The 19,553-nt window shown below is 40.8% G+C and overlaps 1 protein-coding gene across 1 annotated transcript in view; it reads right to left on the bottom strand.

Moving 5' to 3' along the window:
• Positions 1-19,468, bottom strand: part of Ccnt2 (cyclin T2) — a 30,674-nt gene extending 11,206 nt beyond the window's left edge. Inside the window, exons 1-4 of the mRNA NM_028399.1 lie at positions 19,247-19,468; positions 18,450-18,531; positions 1,899-2,027; positions 214-274 (exon numbers count right to left, since the gene is read on the bottom strand). Of these exons, the coding sequence (NP_082675.1) occupies positions 214-274; positions 1,899-2,027; positions 18,450-18,531; positions 19,247-19,404 (430 nt within the window). The 5' untranslated portion in view covers positions 19,405-19,468. The remainder of the gene's footprint in view (positions 1-213; positions 275-1,898; positions 2,028-18,449; positions 18,532-19,246) is intronic.
• Positions 19,469-19,553: the final 85 nt, after the last annotated feature.

Below are 19,553 nucleotides of genomic sequence, written 5' to 3'. Positions count from 1 at the left end.
AGCTGCCACTGTGAAACCTGTCACACTGAAGCCATGGGCACCTCTCAACTAAGTTATGCTAAAACAAAGATGGGAAAAATGGCTACTTAGAAAGAACAAGCAGTACTATTTCATTCCAAAGTAGTTTCAAACAACTTTCAGTAGGAAGCTATTCTAGAAATTTTTGTTTAGGATACTGCATTAGTAAACACAAAATGATATAAGCACACATACCCAGTGTTTGTAGCATTATGGTTTCAAGTAAAACCAGTTCTTGAGTCTGCTGAAGATAAGCCTGCCAGATAAAAATGGTATTAGATGTTCAGAATAAATACAGCACTAAGAGAACTCTGGACTGTTAGACCTCATACGACTACAGAACAACAGTTGCTTATAAATACGAGGCAAAGAGAGTTGGTGTGATGGCGCACACCTCTAATCTCAGCACTCAAGAGGAGGCAGAGGCAGGCAGATCTCTATGAGTTTGAGGCCAGCCTGGTCTACAGAGAGTTCCAGGACAGCTGGGACTATTTAGAGAGACCCTGTCTCAAATATATGTACTATAAAAATAGATCACAGCCCAGAGAGTGATTTCTAAAACAAATATGAGGCAAAGAAACTGAGGCAATAGATGGAACACTGCTGCTCCTGGGACACGTCTAATGCAACCACTTTTAAATACAGATGTAAACAAAGCCAAAGAAACAAATAAAACAGTAATAGGACACGGGCTGACTTAGCTAAATAAGGACCCACAGTCTACACAGTACAAGTTCATAGGCACTGCTGCTTCTAGATACCAAGTACAGGAGCACTGAGCCACGGAAGAGTACTTAAATCAAACTCGCCTTTTAAGAGAAAACTTACCAACTCATGTCTGTGAGTTACTTTTAGAATTAACTTCCCCAGGAAGTTAAGCACCCAGATCAATACCATCCATTCACCATAGAGACCCCAAATAATACAGTATGTTTCCCCTAAAATTCAGGAACCTTTCACAAGGTTCTTGGAAGAAAGCACTTAGAAAGTTTCCTGCCACTCCAGTCTCAGGTCCCTAACAACTGACCCAGGCGAGAAGGAAGCAACACATCACATATTAAGTTGGGTATGGTGCCTATACTCTTGGCAGGTAGACCCAGAAAGACTGAGTTTGAGGTTAGCCTAAACTACATATAGAGCTAGACCCTCGTATATCTGCTCAAAACGCATGTACACACATGCTCATTTTTATAAGAACACAGCCCAGAGAGTGAAATCACCTTTACTGTCACAGACATGATTTTTAAAAGACTAGCATGTGCGTACTAGAATAAATGAGTTTATTTTATTAACAGGAACTATGTTTATTATTTAATGTACACACTGATATTTTGTTCATTAAAAAACCAGCATCAGTGCTGAATGTATTAATCTTCTAGCAGAGCCTAAACTTAGAACTTTAAACATGACGTAAATCAAATGGAACTAACATAACTTGGTAGTCACTAAGTGGATAAAATTCCCAATTAAATGACTTACCTATACTGCTAGAAAAATAACTGCAAAGCACCCCCCCCCCCCAGCTCTCATTTCAGAATGTCACAGAACTTTAAAGAGTAACTACTGGTCTAGAGTAAACTGGAGTCTCTCTTTTCCTTCCTCTGCTAAGAGTTTCAGTAAAGAGTAACTCAACTTATGGTTGTAAGCACATCTATCAACAGGTCAGGTCATAAGGCCTAGCCTTTCCACTGCAGGCGCACTCTGAGGATAAGTCAATGAATTCGAAAATTTTTCAAATAACAGTCAATCAAAGTAGGATAATTCACAATCTTATACAATTTGGAATGACATACACATTCAAACTACACCCAGGGCATCCTGCCAGACAGCTTTTGGTTTCAAATTTGTAAAGAAAACGAAGACACCCCGTCTTTACATACATCACATTTTGTGTCCAGGAGTGGCTCTAGGGGATGAAGACAAGCGTGTGCTACTTTGATAACATGTTCAAGCTTTCGAGCCTGCTCTTCCACTTTTGCAGCCAAAAACAATGCAGTAGGTGATATTATCTGTAGGAGAGAGTTTTAAAAATCGGTCATTTAAAAGCAAATACATTTTGGGAAAAGTTTCTACATCCTGGGATGGGGAAGGTAAAAAAAGTAATATATCATTATAGTATGAAGATTGATGTAAAAAGCTTTCCTGCTTTTTTTTTTTTTTTTTTTGGTGCTGGGGATGGAAGCAGAGATTTGTACATGTTTAAATACATGCTTTGCCACGGAACTGTATATCCCCAGTGTTGATCAATTAATTCTCTCCCCTCCCCTAGCATACTTTAGCAGTGGGGCACACTGTGTATCAACTTTAGCAACACTGATGTTAAAAAGTTCTCATGACTCAGTACCACAGGGCCAGCCAATATTCAAATTATTTATTTTGCAAATATAACAGCAAGAGAGAAAGAAAAAATGATATTGGTTAAATATGAAAACTTTAGTATTAGTGTGCACACAGTGGAGACAAAGGAAAAAAAATAACACAAAGTGATACCATAGCTTAAAAAGTGAGAAGACACCAGCCAAGCAGAGCACTCTGCCTCTGCTTTCGGCTCAGTCATTACTTCTGAGTGCTTACCACTCCACTCCAACAAACCCTACATGCCTAGAAGTAAAAGACTGCACAACACACAGAATTCTGAAAATGGACAGGCTACCTAGAATCATCATTACTTCACCACAATAATAAAAGCAGCTAAACAAACAAACAAACAAAGTCCAGGAGAAACAATAAAGACTAGGAGACTAGAACCTTTTCTAAGAGGATGTTTGGAAAATTGCACCCCCTCTAAATATAGTAAGGTAAGTTCTAACTACACATACAGTCTATGAAAGAGACTGCATTTCAACAATTATCTACTCCTGGAGTCAATAATAAACCAAGCAATTACTGACTCAGAAACGAAACAAACTATAAATTCAAATGTTTAAGAATCCGCACAAAGGAGCTAGAGATGCCTCAGTGGTTTAGGCCACTTGTTTTTGTTTATTTGTTTTGTTTTTTGAGACAGGGTTTCTCTGTGTAGCCCTGGCTGTCCTTGAACTCAGAAATCCACCTGCCTCTGCCTCCCAAGTGCTGGGATTAAAGGCGTGCGCCACCACTGCCCGGCCTTAGAGCACTTGTTATTCTTGAAGAATACTCAGGTTCAATCTCCAGCACCTACACAATGGCCCACAACCATCTGTTACTACAGTTCTGATGCTACCTTCTAACCTGAGGGTACCACGTATGCATACTGCTACACAGGCATACATGCCGGTAAACCATTCATACATATACAATTTAGAAAAACAAAATTTAAAAGTTTAAATACACACACACACACACACATGCGCGCGCGCACACACAGGCAAAATTCCCACAGAATGGTGATTTCTAAATGCTAAGATGCAAGTACCCATTGTTCAAAAGGCAAACAGCTGTTCTGTTATCAGAGGATCATTCATGACACAGAAATGTTGCCAAAGGGGAGGTGAGGAAAGAGGCATACACTTTATCACCAACAGATTTATGCCTTTAGAAGGCATCTGAGAGAAGAAATGAAAATCCTCTCCTGAGAATGCTTGAGATTGATGAAATCCACAATGGACTATGGATCTGAAGGAGACTTTTCCAGTTTAACTTCATTGGCATGAGAGTAAGTAGAATAGAAATGATTTTGAGAAACTTTCTGTAGTATAACTTCTGAGACAGTCTCACTATGTAATCTCAGCTAGCCTCTAATTCAAGAGATACCCTCACCTTCTGAGTGAAGGGATTCAAGGGATATACTACCACATTGAACACAGTTTGTATGCTCAGTATCTCTCAAAGGTTCATCTACTAACGGCCTAGGTAGCACACAGATTTCTAGGTCACTAGAGAAAGTTCCCAAGAGGACTGTGGCTGTTTTCTACTGATTGATGCTTTGAGTTTTGTTTGTTTGTTTTTCGAGACAGGGTTTCTCTGTGTAGCCCTGGCTGTCCTGGAACTCTGTAGACCAGGCTGTCCTTGAACTCATATCCACCTGCCTCTGCCTCCTGAGTGCTGGGATTGAAGGCGTGCGCCACCACGCCCGGCGATGCTTTGGATGTATTTCCTTTGCCAGAATCCCAAAGCAATGGCAGCAGAAACATAAATCCTAAACCTTTTTACAGTAACAGAAAACTGAATACTTATTAACAGTCAGAAAAAAAGTTACAATAGTAATGCTAGAGAATTTCAAATTATCAAGAATGCCTCAAGTAAGTTGGGCGTGGTGGCGCAGGCCTTTAATCCCAGCACTGGGGAGGCTTAGGCAGGCGGATTTCTGAGTTCGAGGCCAGCCTGGTCTACAAAGTGAGTTCCAGGACAACCAGGGCTACACAGAGAAACCCTGTCTCGAAAAACCAAAAAAAGAATGCCTCAAGTAAATCAAGTCTGCAATCAGTTAAAGAGCAGACTGAGTCATTCATTTGCATCCCCGTTATCTATCACTGAGTAGCTTATGTTCAGTGTTTGCTAGTGTAGGATGTAGCTAATTATACCCAAAGGCACTGATATCAAATTCCAAGCACTACAGATGCCACTCTGGAAATCCGAGAGCCTTCAACTATGGGAGAAATTCAAGAAGTCCTCAATAAAACAAAAGTTAGTGCTGCCCCACAACCCCTCATTTATGATCTTGCTCGAAATCTATTGGAGGTGAACAACTTAGTTAATCTAGCCTTCAACTGCTAACACTAACAAGAGGAAAACAAGAGAGACTCAAATAAAAACACCAAGGCAGACTTAGATTTACTTCCTAACTACAGTTCTCCTATTTGCCCCAAAGGCATTTATTAAAGTCGCTACCAAATTTCTCAGCTAACTCATACAATTCCTAACAATACCTCCCCATCCTCTTCACACTAGCAAGCAAGTCTCAATATTAAAAATAAAAAAAAAAATACAAATTTCAAGCTACACAACTTTTCTTCCAAGTGTTACATTACTTTTAAAACAAGAAGCATACAAGGAGTTAGGCAGAAATCAGTGGGACAGATTCCTGGCTTCATTACCCACAACACTCTTTCTCTGGTACACATAAACTGCTTAAATCTTGTCTTCTGCAGTATAGTACTAAACCTAACACTCTTCCTAGTTAGTTCCTGGGAAACCCACTAATTCCATCCCACACCTCTAACAGCCTACAAACACCTTACTCCATTAGGGCTCCAAACAAACCCAAGCCCTTTTTTAGATGGACTCCTGGTAACTAACAGCTATCTGAGCTTTAAGTTCAAGGTTGACTTTGATCATACCAGATATGACTGCATTCTATATGGAAGACTGCTTTTTCTGATCAGCTTACAAGAATTCCTTAGGGTCTGGGCAAAGCATTACTAGCAGCTCTGTTATGTTCAAAGCTGAGTTTGAAAGCTGCTAGCATTTTCTGGCACATGTAAACATGGTATAAAGCCAAAGAATTAACACCATTATTAGAAAAGTACAGATAGTTTTGGTTTCTGTGACAAAACAGAAACAGATTCAGTTTACTGGGGAGAGGCACACATATAGTACTTTAGTGTTCGAATATCTGGTTCAAAGGCCTTCTCAAACTACTTCAGCTAAAGAAAAGTGGAGGAAAGTTGATCATTCATTCATCCATTCATTCATTCAAAACAGGGTTTCACTATGTAGCTTCGGCTGTCCTGGAACTGAAGTAGACCAGGCTGGCCTTGAACTCAAGAGATGTGCCTGCTTCTGGGGCCTGGGATTAAAAGTGGACAGTGCACCATCACGACCAGCTCCTCTCACTTTTTTTGAATGCTACATTCTCAAGACAAATTTTTGCAGAAATCTAACATAAAAATGCTGGTGATGAGAGTAGAGGTAATTAAGAGGCCAACTGTAGCCAAGTAGCCAGACTGTTTCTCTATACTGTTTTCTAAGTAGCACAGGCAAATTATTCTGTGACCCAGGAAATAATACCTGTTTACATAGCTGTGGTAAAAATATAACCAACTAATATATGCATGGCATTTTGGGTGGTACTCCATAGGAATATGACAGAGATATTACTATGTGAAATCAAACAACTCTGCACCATTAGTTCTGACCTTAAATTTAAAAAGCTTATTTAAAATGCCCTCTTTTGCTTACTTCTTCCTTCAAAGGTTTTGTTGCAGACCTAAGAATACTTACCTAAGCACTGAAATCATGACATTTGACCTTACTTCAATGACTCACACTCATATTCCTCTCTTCCCTTGGACTATGCCTTTCTGTGTCTTCACTTCTACCTCTTGCTCTGCCTCTTTTCTCCATATGCTCTCCTCCTGCCCATTTGTGGCCACTCTCTCCGCTCTGCCACGACACCCTCTCACTGCTGACCCTCTTCTCTCCAATGCTGGCTTCAACCTTGAAGGCTGGAAGCAAAGTCAACTGATTTAACGGAAGGGTAGGGTAATTAATTACTAAGTTGTTGAAGATGGATGCAATCAGTTAAGTTTCAAATGACTATTTGGTTCTCATTGATTTAATAGTCTTGATGAGCATGATTGCCCTAACTAAATAAATGGGGTGACTGGTCCATGCTCTCTGAGAAACTAGCAGCAGGCTTACTCTAATTGATTTTGCTGTACTTTTATGCTTTCAGAGTCGGAAGACATTCCTCCTGCTCTTTTAACTAACCCCCCTATATATATCTTGGCCACCCTCAACTGAGACTAATTTTTTAGTGTCTTTTAAGGTGGTTTCATTAATAAATACTCACCTAGTTCTAGTCACAGCTAAAAACTGGGAAGTACTTATGGGGGAATATCTACACTTTAGGACAAGCTGGTAAAGGTCCATAGTTAATGAGGAAATCCACAAAGGACTGGAGAGATGGCTCAGCACTATTAAGAACACTGGCTGACAAGGGGCCCAGCCGCAATTCCCAGAATCCACACAATAGTTCATAACAGTCACTCTAGTTCCAGGGGACCTGATGCTCTCTTGTGGCCTCCAGACAAGTGTGCTGAATATACATATATACAGACAAAAACACTTATACACAAAATAAGTAAATCTTAAAACAACAACAACAAAATACTCATACACTACGATATGCCTAAAAGCTTTAATGCACAGGCTTAAGTATTCTACACAAGCCTTACTAAGGACACACTTTCTTTTCACTATCTTCAGATTTAAGCAGAAAGCAATAATCATTCCCATTAAAAAACTTCTAAAGGTGTTCTTGGCTTTAAATTTAGGTTTTGGCTTTTTTTTTGACTGATACACTAGTATCTATAACTTAAAGCAGAGATGTTAACCAGAAATACTCAACCACAAATAACAAGTAACTTGGAAATCTCTTAAAAGTAAAATTAATTCAGATGTACTTTATTGAAATAAACTGAAACCAGTATAAAATGTGTTAAATGTTTATATTTCTGGCATATTAGAGCTCTAAAATGTGGCATTTTATAGCAACACTGTATCTCAATTTAGGTGTTACTATCTCAACAAGATAAAACACAGGACTATTAAAACAACACTGTGCTTAGCAGGAATTATGTCATCCTGCTGAAGTTCTGCAATTAAGATTCATTACATATCAGCTTCCTAATGTAATCGCTAGGCTTCACCACTTCTGCTTAGTGCCTAACATGACCTCCCTCCCAGCTTCCATCCAGGAAGATGCAGTAAACATTCACCAGTAGGAAACAGCTCAAACTACTTGCTCTTAGCTATTTCACATCAGACTCAAAGATAAGCTCTAGGTAAATTTCTTCTCTCCCACTAGGATACAAGTCCCTTAAGGGACAGCATTGTTTATGTCTTCAGTATTTACGAAGAAAGTGGCAAATTCCATCATTGCTTGTTACGTTGGTATGAACTCAATTTGTAAAACACTGATCGGTACTGACTGTCATGTAAAGGAAAAATGCACTGCTACTAAGCACCAGTGACCAGCTTTACATCTTTACTATTAGCATACACTCTGTACAATGACTTCATATTTAAAATGTTGGCAACGAACAAGTAATAATGCGACAGCCTTCAGAGAAAACTCCAAATTTCTCTCTAAACATGGCCATACTATACCAGCTTTACAATCAGAACCTTAAGTGTAAAAATCAGATTATTGCCTCCATATGTTGAGTTGTTAGTTCCAAGTCTTCCCCATCCTATAAAACATGGTACACATGTAGAAGATGATGATCTAACTGGATTTTCACTTAGGAAACTATTTTAATTACCTACAAACCATTAACAATCTAACTCTTGTTCTAAAGCTGCCTTGAAAGTCAGTGTAAAGAGGGAGACAAGGTTCCCTCTCTTGTGTTCTTGTGCTCTTTCTTCACAGGACGCTAGGACCCTTGCTGTAAGTTAGGCTCTTCATTTTAGGCCATCTAGCCTGCAGATCTGTGAGCCTATTTCTGAACATTATAAACTATCTGGTCTCAAGTACTCTACTATAGATAGCTATTTTATACAAAACAGAGTTAAGAATCAGTTTTCAGCTGGGTTGCTGCTCAACAGAATAGTTGTTTAGAATTCATGAGGTCCTGGGTTCAATCTCTAGCATACCCCCTCCCCAACAAGAATAACTTAATTCTAGGACAAATGTCCTAAGCCACCATGAAAACTTGGTATAAAACACATCTCGGGGAGCTGTGAGGAGATAGGTAACTAAGTGGTTAACAGCACAGCACTGACTGCTCTTCCAGAGGACCCAGGTTCAGTTCCCAGCACCATCTAGATGCTCACAACTCTCTGTAACTTCAATATCTATCACTATCACACAGACATGCATGCAGGCAAAACACCAATGTGCATAAATTAAAAAAGAAAACCCTACACAGCTCTGTAATTCAGGCACTGCAAACCATTAGTCAATGCTCCAGGGACTAGGCAGATAAGAGGACCCTAATTTAAAGACACAAAGCTTTGAAGGAAATACCTTAAGAGTTGTTTTAGAATCATTTTGAGGAAATTAATTAAGTTGTGATATAATTTGTAATATTTATTAATAAACAATTCTCCAGATGGATCAGCCCTGTTTGACAGAACAAACTTCAAGTGACTCAATTTGCTAAAGTTAAAATTTGCTATGTATAGCAGAGCATGCCTACAATCCTACCAGTTGGGAGGTAGGCTGAGGGTGAGCCAGCCTAGACAGGGGACCCACTGTCAAAAGGACTGTTGTACACCAAAATGTTCCACATTCCTAAAGGATTTATATCATTTAAATAAATGTAAAGGATAGTCTATTGTAGTCCTGAGTAGAATTATCATGGTCTTGGGGATATTATCAAAGGAATCAACTAAAATCCTTTATTGACTTACTTGAAAACTCTACCAAGCCCCACTGAATAACAATAAACTAGCACAACCCAAGAGAGGTCCTATACTTATAATCAAAGCACACAATAAGGCATGCTGGAAAAATCCCAAATACAAATGCAGAACAGGTTGCAGTCCTGCTCTGCAAGATACAATGCAGGGCAAGAAACCAAAGGAGAGCCTGGGTATGTGATAGGTCTGATTCCAGGAACACCTCAACAGAGCTGACAGGTGTTTACTGGAAAGGCAAGGTCTTGCTGGTGAATAAAGAGCCCCACAGCAAGCTCAGGAGTATGGCTTTGAGACTGACCCCCATGCCCTCCTGGAAATCCACACCCAGGAGACCTCTGGGAGCAAGGCACAATTGTCTGGGAAGGCCAAGAGAAGGAGAAGACAATGAAGGAAGAGCCAACTGAAAGAAAAAGAGCTTTGTGAAATCACTTTGTAGCATTCTCATTAAAGTGCAGGAAAGCTGAGCCTCACAACAATGAGTAATCAGGGTAGTGTTAGTTCATATAAAGCCACTATAAACTTAGAAAGCTGTGCTGACACAAATCACACTGAAAAGAACTACTTAAAAAAAAAATCAGTAAATGGTGCAAGACATCTACTTGGTAAAGAATTAACTTGGAATCTTACCTTACATTGTATGACATTTAATAAGCTTAGGAATACAACTATAAATTTTTGGATGAAAACAAGAAACGTTTTAGAACACTGGATTTTGCAATGATAACTTCTGTGCACTAAAAATTAAAAAAAAAAAAAAGACAGCCTAGCATGGTGTCACATCCCCCCTCTCCCCCAAACACAGGGTTTCTCTGTGTAGCCTGGCTGTCTTGGAACTGGCTAGCTCTGTTGACCATAGTCTCAAACTCAGACTTTTTCCTCAAACTCAGAAACACCTGACTCTATCTCTTGAGTGCTGGGATTAAAAGGCATGAGCCACTAGGCCTATGGTGTCTTTTAATCCCAACATTTGGGGGCAGGTGGATCTCTTAAATCTGAGGCTAGACTGGTTTAGACAGTGAGTTCTCAAACAGTCAGGATCATATATTGAGACCCTGCTCTAAACAGCAAAACCCACAGAAAGGAACAAAGCACATACCCGATAAAACCAATATCAAGAACAATCACAAAACCCAACAATGTAAGTAAAAGCCGACAGAAGATCAGAAGAAACAGTTGTCCAAATAATACGCACAAGTGTCCGACAAGCACATGGAAAGATGCTCAGCTCAAGCAAATGTCACTCAAAACAGCTGGATGGCACACTCACGGCAGAATGGCAGCAGCAGGCAAGGGCATGGAAACTGGAAGCCCTATAACTTGATCATGAAGATGCAAACAGCAAAGCTGCTGTACAAAGTGATGTGGGAGGCCAATTGAAAATTCAAAGCAGAGGCTGAGGCAGAAAGAAGCACTGGGAAAAGCTTGCCTGAGCTGCATAGTTAGCGTCAGGCAAGTATTGTCTATCTAATGAGACCTTGCTTACAAAAAAACAAAAACAAAAAACAAAATCAAACAAACCGTTACACACAGAACAAAAAATAAACAGGCTGGAAAGATGGCTCAGTGGTTAATAGCACTGCTTGCTCTTTCAGAGGACTAGGGTTCAATTCTAGCACCCACATGGTAGCTCACAACTCTCTCTGTATAACTCCAGTGGTGGTGGTGGGGGGGATCTGACACACTCACACAGACATGCATACAGGCAAAACACCAATGTACATAGAATAAAAACAAATCATTTAGAAGAACAACAACAAAACCCCAGACCACCAGCCTCCTCTCCGTATATTGAAACAGTTCAGATGACTCAGCAATCCCACTTTTGGCACTATTCCGAAGGATTTAAGCAAAGTCTTGACTGATTGCTTGGGACCCTCGGAGGTGAAAGGTAGCACAACTCACGCATCCACTGACAGATGGCAGACATGTAAGACAATAGGATTCAGACTTAAAAGGGAAGTTCTGACATATAGTAAGTCATGAACTGAAAAGCATTATGCTAAGTGGAAAGAAAAGCTGGACAAAATTATGAATTGCTGTCTGCTTCCATTTTGTCAGAATAGCAGCAGACATGGGCATGAGGTAGGAGAAAGGGGGAAGCTCCAGTTTTAAACAAACAACACAACACATAATCCCCCAACCAAGAAGAAAACAGAATCATGGTTGCCACAGGCCCAAGAAGCTGTTAGTGGCAACCTTTCATTTTGAGGGAATGAAGCAAGGTTCTGGAGATGAATCAAGTAATAGCTGCAATGTATTCACGTGAATATGCACAAAATACCTATTCACATTTTATCACAAAATTCAAATTGCAACCTGTTTCCTGTCATGATGTGAATACAAAATGTTACTTTGGTGCTTTGGGAAGTTATGGAACCACAACCGTGAAGGCTGTATAGAGACAGACCATGGTCCACAACTGTGAAGGCTGTATAGAGACAGATCATGCCAAGTTCTAGCCAAGCTCTTTTGCTTCCCAGCTCAAAATGATGCAAGCAGTCTCCCACCAGCTCTGGCTGTTGCAAATTGGCCTGCCCACTTCTGTGGATGAAATCTTTCCTTCCTTCAGTTGTTTCTGTCAGGTACTGTACTGTGGTCACAATGTGAAAGTAACTATCACACTTCCAAACTAATGAATACCTAAGAATGGTAAGAACACAAAAGAATGTAAGCTAGACGGGATGAGAAGGGACCTTACGGATAACTACCAGTATAGAGATATGCTCCTGTACAATCACTAGGTTATGAACACCTTACAAGCTGCTTAGAGAAAAACACCTTAATAAGAGTCTGGACAACTCATTCACTAAATGAGTCTGCTTCTTCAAGAGAAAACTACCTGAACAATGAGACACATTCATACACACACTGCTCTGACTCCTTGAAGCCTGACAGCATATAGTGACAGCTAAAAATCACAGAAGAAAACAACACAGAAGCCACCAGCCTTGAACTGCCACAAGCATAGGTACCATAGGTGAGGCTTGTCACGGTGGAAGATGCTTTCCCACAAACTCTAATTACATTAGTCAGGATACAGCCCCAAGGAGCCACCTGCTGATGATATTGGTGGAGGTAGCTAATGAATCACCCTTCCCACACAATTGCCATTCACACAGTGCTTTTAGTGGGAAATTTCAGGAATACAAAGAGGCCCCAGTAGCCCAGAGATAGAAGTCATATCTGAGTTAGACTTGTTTGTCACTGTAGCTGTGTGACTTCAAAAAAAGGAACTTAACCTTCATGATACCTATCTTCCTTATTTGCATGAAAATAGAGAAAGAGGATACCCACCACAAATGAGTGCTTCAGAGCATACAGCAAGAAATCTACGAATTTAGTCACTCTTTAGGCTGGATGTGTGGGGCTCACCTTGAATCCCAGCAGAGGCAGCTGGAACTCGAAGGCCAGTCTGGCCTACAGAGTTACAAAACAACCAGGGCTGCAGAGACCCTCACTCAACCACCACCACCACCTCCTCTCCCATGAAATCATCAAATAATCTTAAGCAGGAGATAATGAAAGCAAAATAAAACCAATTAAAAAATTTACAAATTAACAAATTTACAATAAAAAATTAAAAGGCAAAAGTAAGAATACCTTACTAACAAGATCTGAGAAATGTAGAGCAAGTGCAAACTAAGTAACAAATTAGTAGTTCACACAAAGGCAGTGTTTATTGTTAACACTAAATTTAAACTTAAAATTTTAGAAATAACAAAACTGTCCCCAGAGCCCTTAATTTAAAAACAGAAATCACGTATGTAAGTTTTACTAAGGTCCTTGGAGAAAAGGGCATTTATTTTAAGAGATGAGCTGAATCTGCAATTACTTTTGTAGAGATAACAGAGCTTTAATTGGCTCTGTACTTCTCATGAAATTTTTTAGTTTAATCCAGAATTCCTCAAACTCAGGACTGGTGCAATATCCCCTGCCCTGCCCCAGCAGGGGAGGAACAGCCGCAGTCATTTGTGCTTATCAACTGTTGAAAAGCACTCCTCCATTCTAGGCACTCAAGACCAGTAATAGCCCCACACCCACTAACCCCCCCACCCCCCAAACAACAAACGGCTCCCGGAGGACAAAATTGACTCTGACTGAGAAAGATTCATTCATTGTACACTAGGCCTTCTGATGCCATCTTACAAATTAATACCTCCTTGCTTGGGAGGTAGCCCAGTTGTAGAAAACATGTCTAGTATATACGAGGCCCTGAGTTGAATCCTTACTACTGCAAAAAGTAACTACACTACATCTAATCTAGTAATTAAAATCCAAATCTGTGTTCCCATGTTAATGTTGTGTGCTACATATAATGACTATGGGGAAAAGAGAAACTTCTGTAATGCAAGACACACACATGCATGCTCATACATGCTAAAAATATTCCAGAAAGGAGGCCCCAAAATGGTTAGCAGCTGGGACTGTACGACAGGGAAGATTTATCTTAACCCCCACTCTACTACTTCATTCACCACATGCCTATAATACTGTTCAAAAATGAAATACTCTCAATCAGTGGCTCTCAACCTGTGGGTCACAAGCCCTTTGAGGGGTCCAATGACTCTTTCACAGTGGTCGCCTAGGACCATTCAGAAGCAGATATTTACATTACAATCCATACCAGTAGCAAAATTACAGTTATGAAGTAGCAATAAAAATAAATGTTATTGTGTGTGTGTGTGTGGGGGGGCTCAACACAACACGAGGAACTGTAGTTAAAGGCCACAGGCATTAGGAAGGTTGAAAAAAACCTGTTTTAAGTGTATATATGTGGAAAGTGTATTTACCAAGAAAATGAAGACGACACATTCACTAGACCTGTGAGCCAAGACAGTCAAAGGCTGAGAACCTCCTCTGTGAGACTCTCTCTAGGCACCAGTGACATAACAGTGAGTAAAGCCCCAAATAACCCCCCCACCCTTACAGCCCAACAGAGGGATGAAGGGAAGAGTAGCACTGTCTGAATAAAGAACAGCCTTCTTCCAAACCAACCAGGAGGTAAAGAATGTAGGAAGACTCTGGTCTTCATGCTTCCAGTGACACTAATTAAAAACGGAGCCACTACTGTAAGCAAGAAAGTAAAACAATTATAGCATAACAGGAGACTGAGGTAGAAGGACTGTGGGTTTGGGACTATCAAGGGCTACATAGTTCAAGACTAGCATAAGTATAGGGCTCCAAAATACAAAAGATGTTTAGCACAAGCAGATTTGTTTTGTGTAGCTGGAGAGCAAGTGAACACATATAAATGGTGTATATGAATAAAATATGAAGCTGAGGTAGTCTCATAAGTCAAAATATTCATCCCTGAAGATTATTGGTTCTAAGTACTTACCCCTCCTAACTCAGTAATGTTCTCTTGGGTACTTATACAGGAAGAACTATAACGCATTAAAGCTTGTATATTACAGGGAGGTCTGAGTGCAGAAGGCAGTGATAGTTCTAAGAAACCCTCTATGGGGCTGGAGAAATGGCTCAGTGGTTAAGAGGACCAGGTTCAATTGTCAGCACCCATGGCAGCTCACAGCTGTCAACTTCAGTTCTACGTAATCTGACACCTTCACAGAGAATGCACATAAAGAATAAATGGCCAGGCATGGTGGCACACACCTTTAATCCCAGAATTTGGGATGCAGAGGCAGACAGATCTCTGTGAATTTGAAGCCAGCCTGGCCTAAACAGTGGGTTTCAGGATAGCCAGGGCAACACGGAAAAAAACCCTGTCCCAAAAAGTTAAAAAAAGCAAGAAAAGAAAAAAAAAAAGGATTTTTTTCTTTTTTATTTTTTTTGAGTTTATAATTCTTCTTTCCCCTTTGTCCCTCCATTACCTCCCATCTACCACCACCACCCCTCAAAGTCATGGCTTCTTTTTCTTTAGTTTTTGCTGTGTGTGCATATTCCTAAATGCTCGTACAACCTCCTCAGTCCATGTGATACTGGCATGTGTGTGTTTTCATGGCTGACCACTTGCTATTGGATAACCAGTTGGTGTGCTCTTCCCCGGGACGACCACGTCTCCCACTCTCAGCAGTCCTTGGTAGGCTGTAGTTTTTTGTCTAGGGTTGAAGCCCTGAGCTTTCCCCCTTCCATGTTAATGAGTCTACTGCTGTCTTCCTTGTCCCTGTTTAGAAAACCAAAATAGATAGGCAGACAGAAGCACACCTATTTAAAAGGTGTTAGAGAGCAGACCATGACAAACAAAGATTTTTGAAAAGGCATGCTCTATATAACCCAATACTAAGGGAACTCTTGGATTTGACCAGAAATAAATGCAACTTAAAGTGAACTAGTCAGATGTGGTGCCATTTCAGTAGCCCAGCATTTGGGAGGCTGGGGCAAGAGCGAAACCCTGCAATGAATAAAACTAAAAGAATAAACCATTTCTCAGAGAAGTTGGGCCAGTCTCTTAAGACGGAGATAAAAAGGGCTGTGACCTCAGGTTATACTCTAGACACTGTTGGGCTAGGGCTGTTATAATTTACTAAACTGATAGCCCCCTCCTTGTTTTTTTTCAAGACAAGTTTCTCTGTGTAGCCCTGCCTGTCCTCTAACACAGAGATCCATCTGCATCTACCTCCCAAGTGCTGGGATTAAAGATATGTGCAGCCACTACTTGGCCTAAACTGATTTAAAAAAAAAAAAGTTATAGGGCTGGAGAAATGGCTTGGTGGTTATGGCTGTTTTTCTAGAGGACCCAGGTTCAGTCTCCAGCACCCAAATGATGGTTCACCACCACCTATAACTCCAGCTCCAGAGGATCTAACGCCCTTTTCTGGCCTCTGCAGAGAACAGGTGTGCACACAGTAATATATATATATATATCACAAACACACGCAACCAAAACACCTATACACATAAAATAAATAAATAAATCTTTAAAACATGCTTTTATATTTATTTTTGTGTGTTTGAGAGAGGCAGGCAGGCAGGCAGGGAGGGAGGGAGGGAGGGAGAGAGAGAGAGAGAGAGATTGAGATTCTTATACTGTGTGTCCCACAGATCAAGTTCAGGCTATTAGGCTTGGCAGCAAGCACCTCCTAAGCCATCTCACCAGCTCACTAGATTTCTCTTAAACTTGATCCAAGAAGGATATTCTTTATTTACCAGTCCTAAAGATAGTTTTATTCTGAAGCTATATACAGTCACCTATTCCTTAGAATGATTGGACTCTCCAAGAAAACTGACAACTGAAAAACAAGTTACTCGGTGACAGACACAGGCGAAGATTGACTCCAACTCTTAAATAAACAAGCACAGAAATGCTTCTTTACTTTTAAATCTGTCAATCTGAGACACTAAAACAAAGCACTGAATACTGAAGGATACCTTAGCATCATGGATGCATGACAGTTTAAGACCTTACAGTTTGTTCTGGCATCTCAGCTTCTTACTCTGTTGGGTTTAATTTATCAAATGATACTTGAGGGTTTTTAAAAAATGACACTTGATTATAATCTGAGAAAAAAATTCTCAAGAATGCAAGAAAATATGAATTTAAACATGACCGATGTTCAATCTGAGATCATCACTGAAGGATCAGGTGTGTGGGAAGTACTACTGAGGCTATGCTACTGATACAGTATTTAAAACCACCTTTAAGCTGCCAAAACAGGCCAGAAAGACATTGAGGTGAGAGGGATGATGTTGTTTCCCCAAACAGATAATTACCCTGCTAGGAAAGACTAAGCACTCAAGCCTCCTTCCTATGCGGAAGGCAAACAAACTTTTAGACGACTGTAAGTCCAAGTGTTTCATGCAAGTGCCCTGTGCTAACTAGGCAAATTTGAAGAGACAGATTCTACCATTGAGAAGGATGTTTGCTTAAAGCAAACAAACCAGGACACAAAAACAAATAAAGGAAGGGCTTAAAAAGCAAGGCATGTGGCGAGATCTTATACTGAAAATAGAAAAGCAAACCCATTCGCAAAAATAGGACATCTACGGCTCTGCAAAGAATTTCCACAACGATTTTGACTTGTACTTTCTACCAGCATGATCCAGGACTACTGTGAAAAAGCCAAGGTTACTTAGTGCTCACTAATTCACTGCTACTTTTAGAGAACTGAAATTAAAACTGGATTCTCTTAGCATAAGCATTATAAATAGGTTCTTTTCTTCTCTACAACACCACTATTGACCTAAGAATGATACAAAATAATCCAGAAAGAGCAAGACTCAAAACAGATTAAAACAGATTAAAAGAACAGGGACTGCAAAACCCACAGTTATAAAAAAACAAAAAAAAAAAACAAAAACAAACCACTGTCTCAGACAAAAACAACTTGCAAATTTGATAAACCAGGTTAGACTTAAGATCAACTGAATTTAAAGCAGGAATTAATCTAAACTATAACATTTCTGCCATTTCAAAAGCAAAAAATGTAAGAAACTTTTCTAAAACTGTTTCCTTAGCAATTGGGAGCCTAAACTCCACAAACTATCCACAAAGAACATTAAGTCCTTACATGGCCTAGTCCTACATGTGCCTTTCAGAATAACACTATAAAAATTCTAATAAAAGGCAAATTATAAAGAGAAATTAAAGTATTACTTCAAAGCAAGACTCAATTCATACCATTTGAAACAAAGAACCCTACACAATTAAATGTATCCTTCCCAAGGACTACACTTGCCCAAACAAACTATTCTGTTTTGAGTACTTAAATTATTCTAATATAAATCACCCCAACTGCAAATTTTACATGAGCAAAACACTATCGCTTTTTGAGTTAAGAAACATTTTGTTTGTTTCTCCGCCAGGCTTGGTGGCACATTACTTAATCCCAAGCACTGGGGAGTCAGAGGTAGTAGATATCTCTTTTGAGTTCAAGGCCAGCCTGGTCTACATATTTAGGTCCAGGACAGCCAGACTTACAAGTGAGACCCTGTCTCAAAACAAAACAACACCCCCCTCCCCAACAAATCCAACAACAAAAGGCTAACACTGTGCTTTACAGCTTAATTAATAAAATTCTCTCTCACACACACTCCTCTGCACGAGGCAAAACGTTTATTGCATAACTCACATTTATAGTAAACGTAGAACGCTCAATTTATAAGTAAAAACAACGATCAACTAACTTGTTTTCGCATTATCTACTCATTTTAACATTCGGCGTCTAAAACAATAAAACAGTACTTACATTTCTGTTGAATTTGGTGAAGGAATGGTGCATATAAAACCTGTGCATATAAACAATCGCAGTGTTTATTGTAAGCTGAGAGCTGGGATGCAACGTTTAGAAAATAATCTAAGCAAAATGTTTCCAAAAACTAAATCAATTTGAATGGAAAAATCCCCTTTCCATTTACTCAAATCCAATCCTCAACCTGAAAGTATGCAGAAAGTCTGCGGGGAGAAGAGAAATCAGTCTGGATGCCAAATTATTCTAATACGCTACGTAGGGAGAGCCCAGGAATTATTTGCAATTAGGTTACAGCTTAGTACAGTAGAAATAAAGTAGTCGAAAGGCGCGCGCCACACACCCAAAGAACATGAAACATCTACGTGCGTTCCCCCGGCGCAACAGAGCCGCCCTGGAGCCGGCACGGAAGCCTCGGAAAACACTTTCCGTGGAACATCTGCGACCTCTCTACGTCTCAAGGCCTTTTCTGACTTCCGAAAGTGGAAGGGGCCGCCCCTTGGCTTTGCTCATCCCGGATTCCTCCTCTCTCGCCAGGGAAGCACTGCTATTCCCTCCCGCATCACGCGCTCCCAAACACAGGTTATACAACGCGGGCTCCCGGCCCGCCTTCCCCGGCACATCTCCTCTTTCTCCGGCTCGCCACGGCAGCTCGGGCCCTAGCTTTCTCTGTGTCTTTCCCGAGATCAAAAGACGGCAAAGGGAGCGGCGCCATGTTCCCGGGACACTAGGCCCGGTCACCCGGCGAGCGCGACCAGGGCGTGTGGGACGCAGGGCCGCAACTAGAAAAAGGATACACATTGAGACGTTGCCCCATGTCCTGGATGAGGTTGGCCGCCTGCTGGCGATGCGACAGCTCTTCATCCGCTTCCACTCCGCAGCGGCGGCTCGGCGTGTTCTCCAGCTGTTCCCGAGTAAAGAACCAGCGAGAAGAAGCTCCACGGCCCGACGCCATGACACTTCCTCCTCCGCCCGCGCCCTGAGCCCGCCCCCTCCCCGCCTGCCTCCGGGACTCCGCGCCAATGTGTCGAGGCCCCGCCCCAATGTGCTCTCCGTAGGGTGGGCCACGCCTTTTCCGGGCCTGCTGCTACCCACGCGCACGCG

This window comes from Mus musculus, chromosome 1 (assembly GCF_000001635.26).
Source record: "Mus musculus strain C57BL/6J chromosome 1, GRCm38.p6 C57BL/6J".
Classification (NCBI taxonomy): Eukaryota; Metazoa; Chordata; class Mammalia; order Rodentia; family Muridae; genus Mus; species Mus musculus.
The sequence above is the reverse complement of the archived record's forward strand: the minus strand, read 5'-3'. Positions and strand labels throughout refer to the sequence as shown.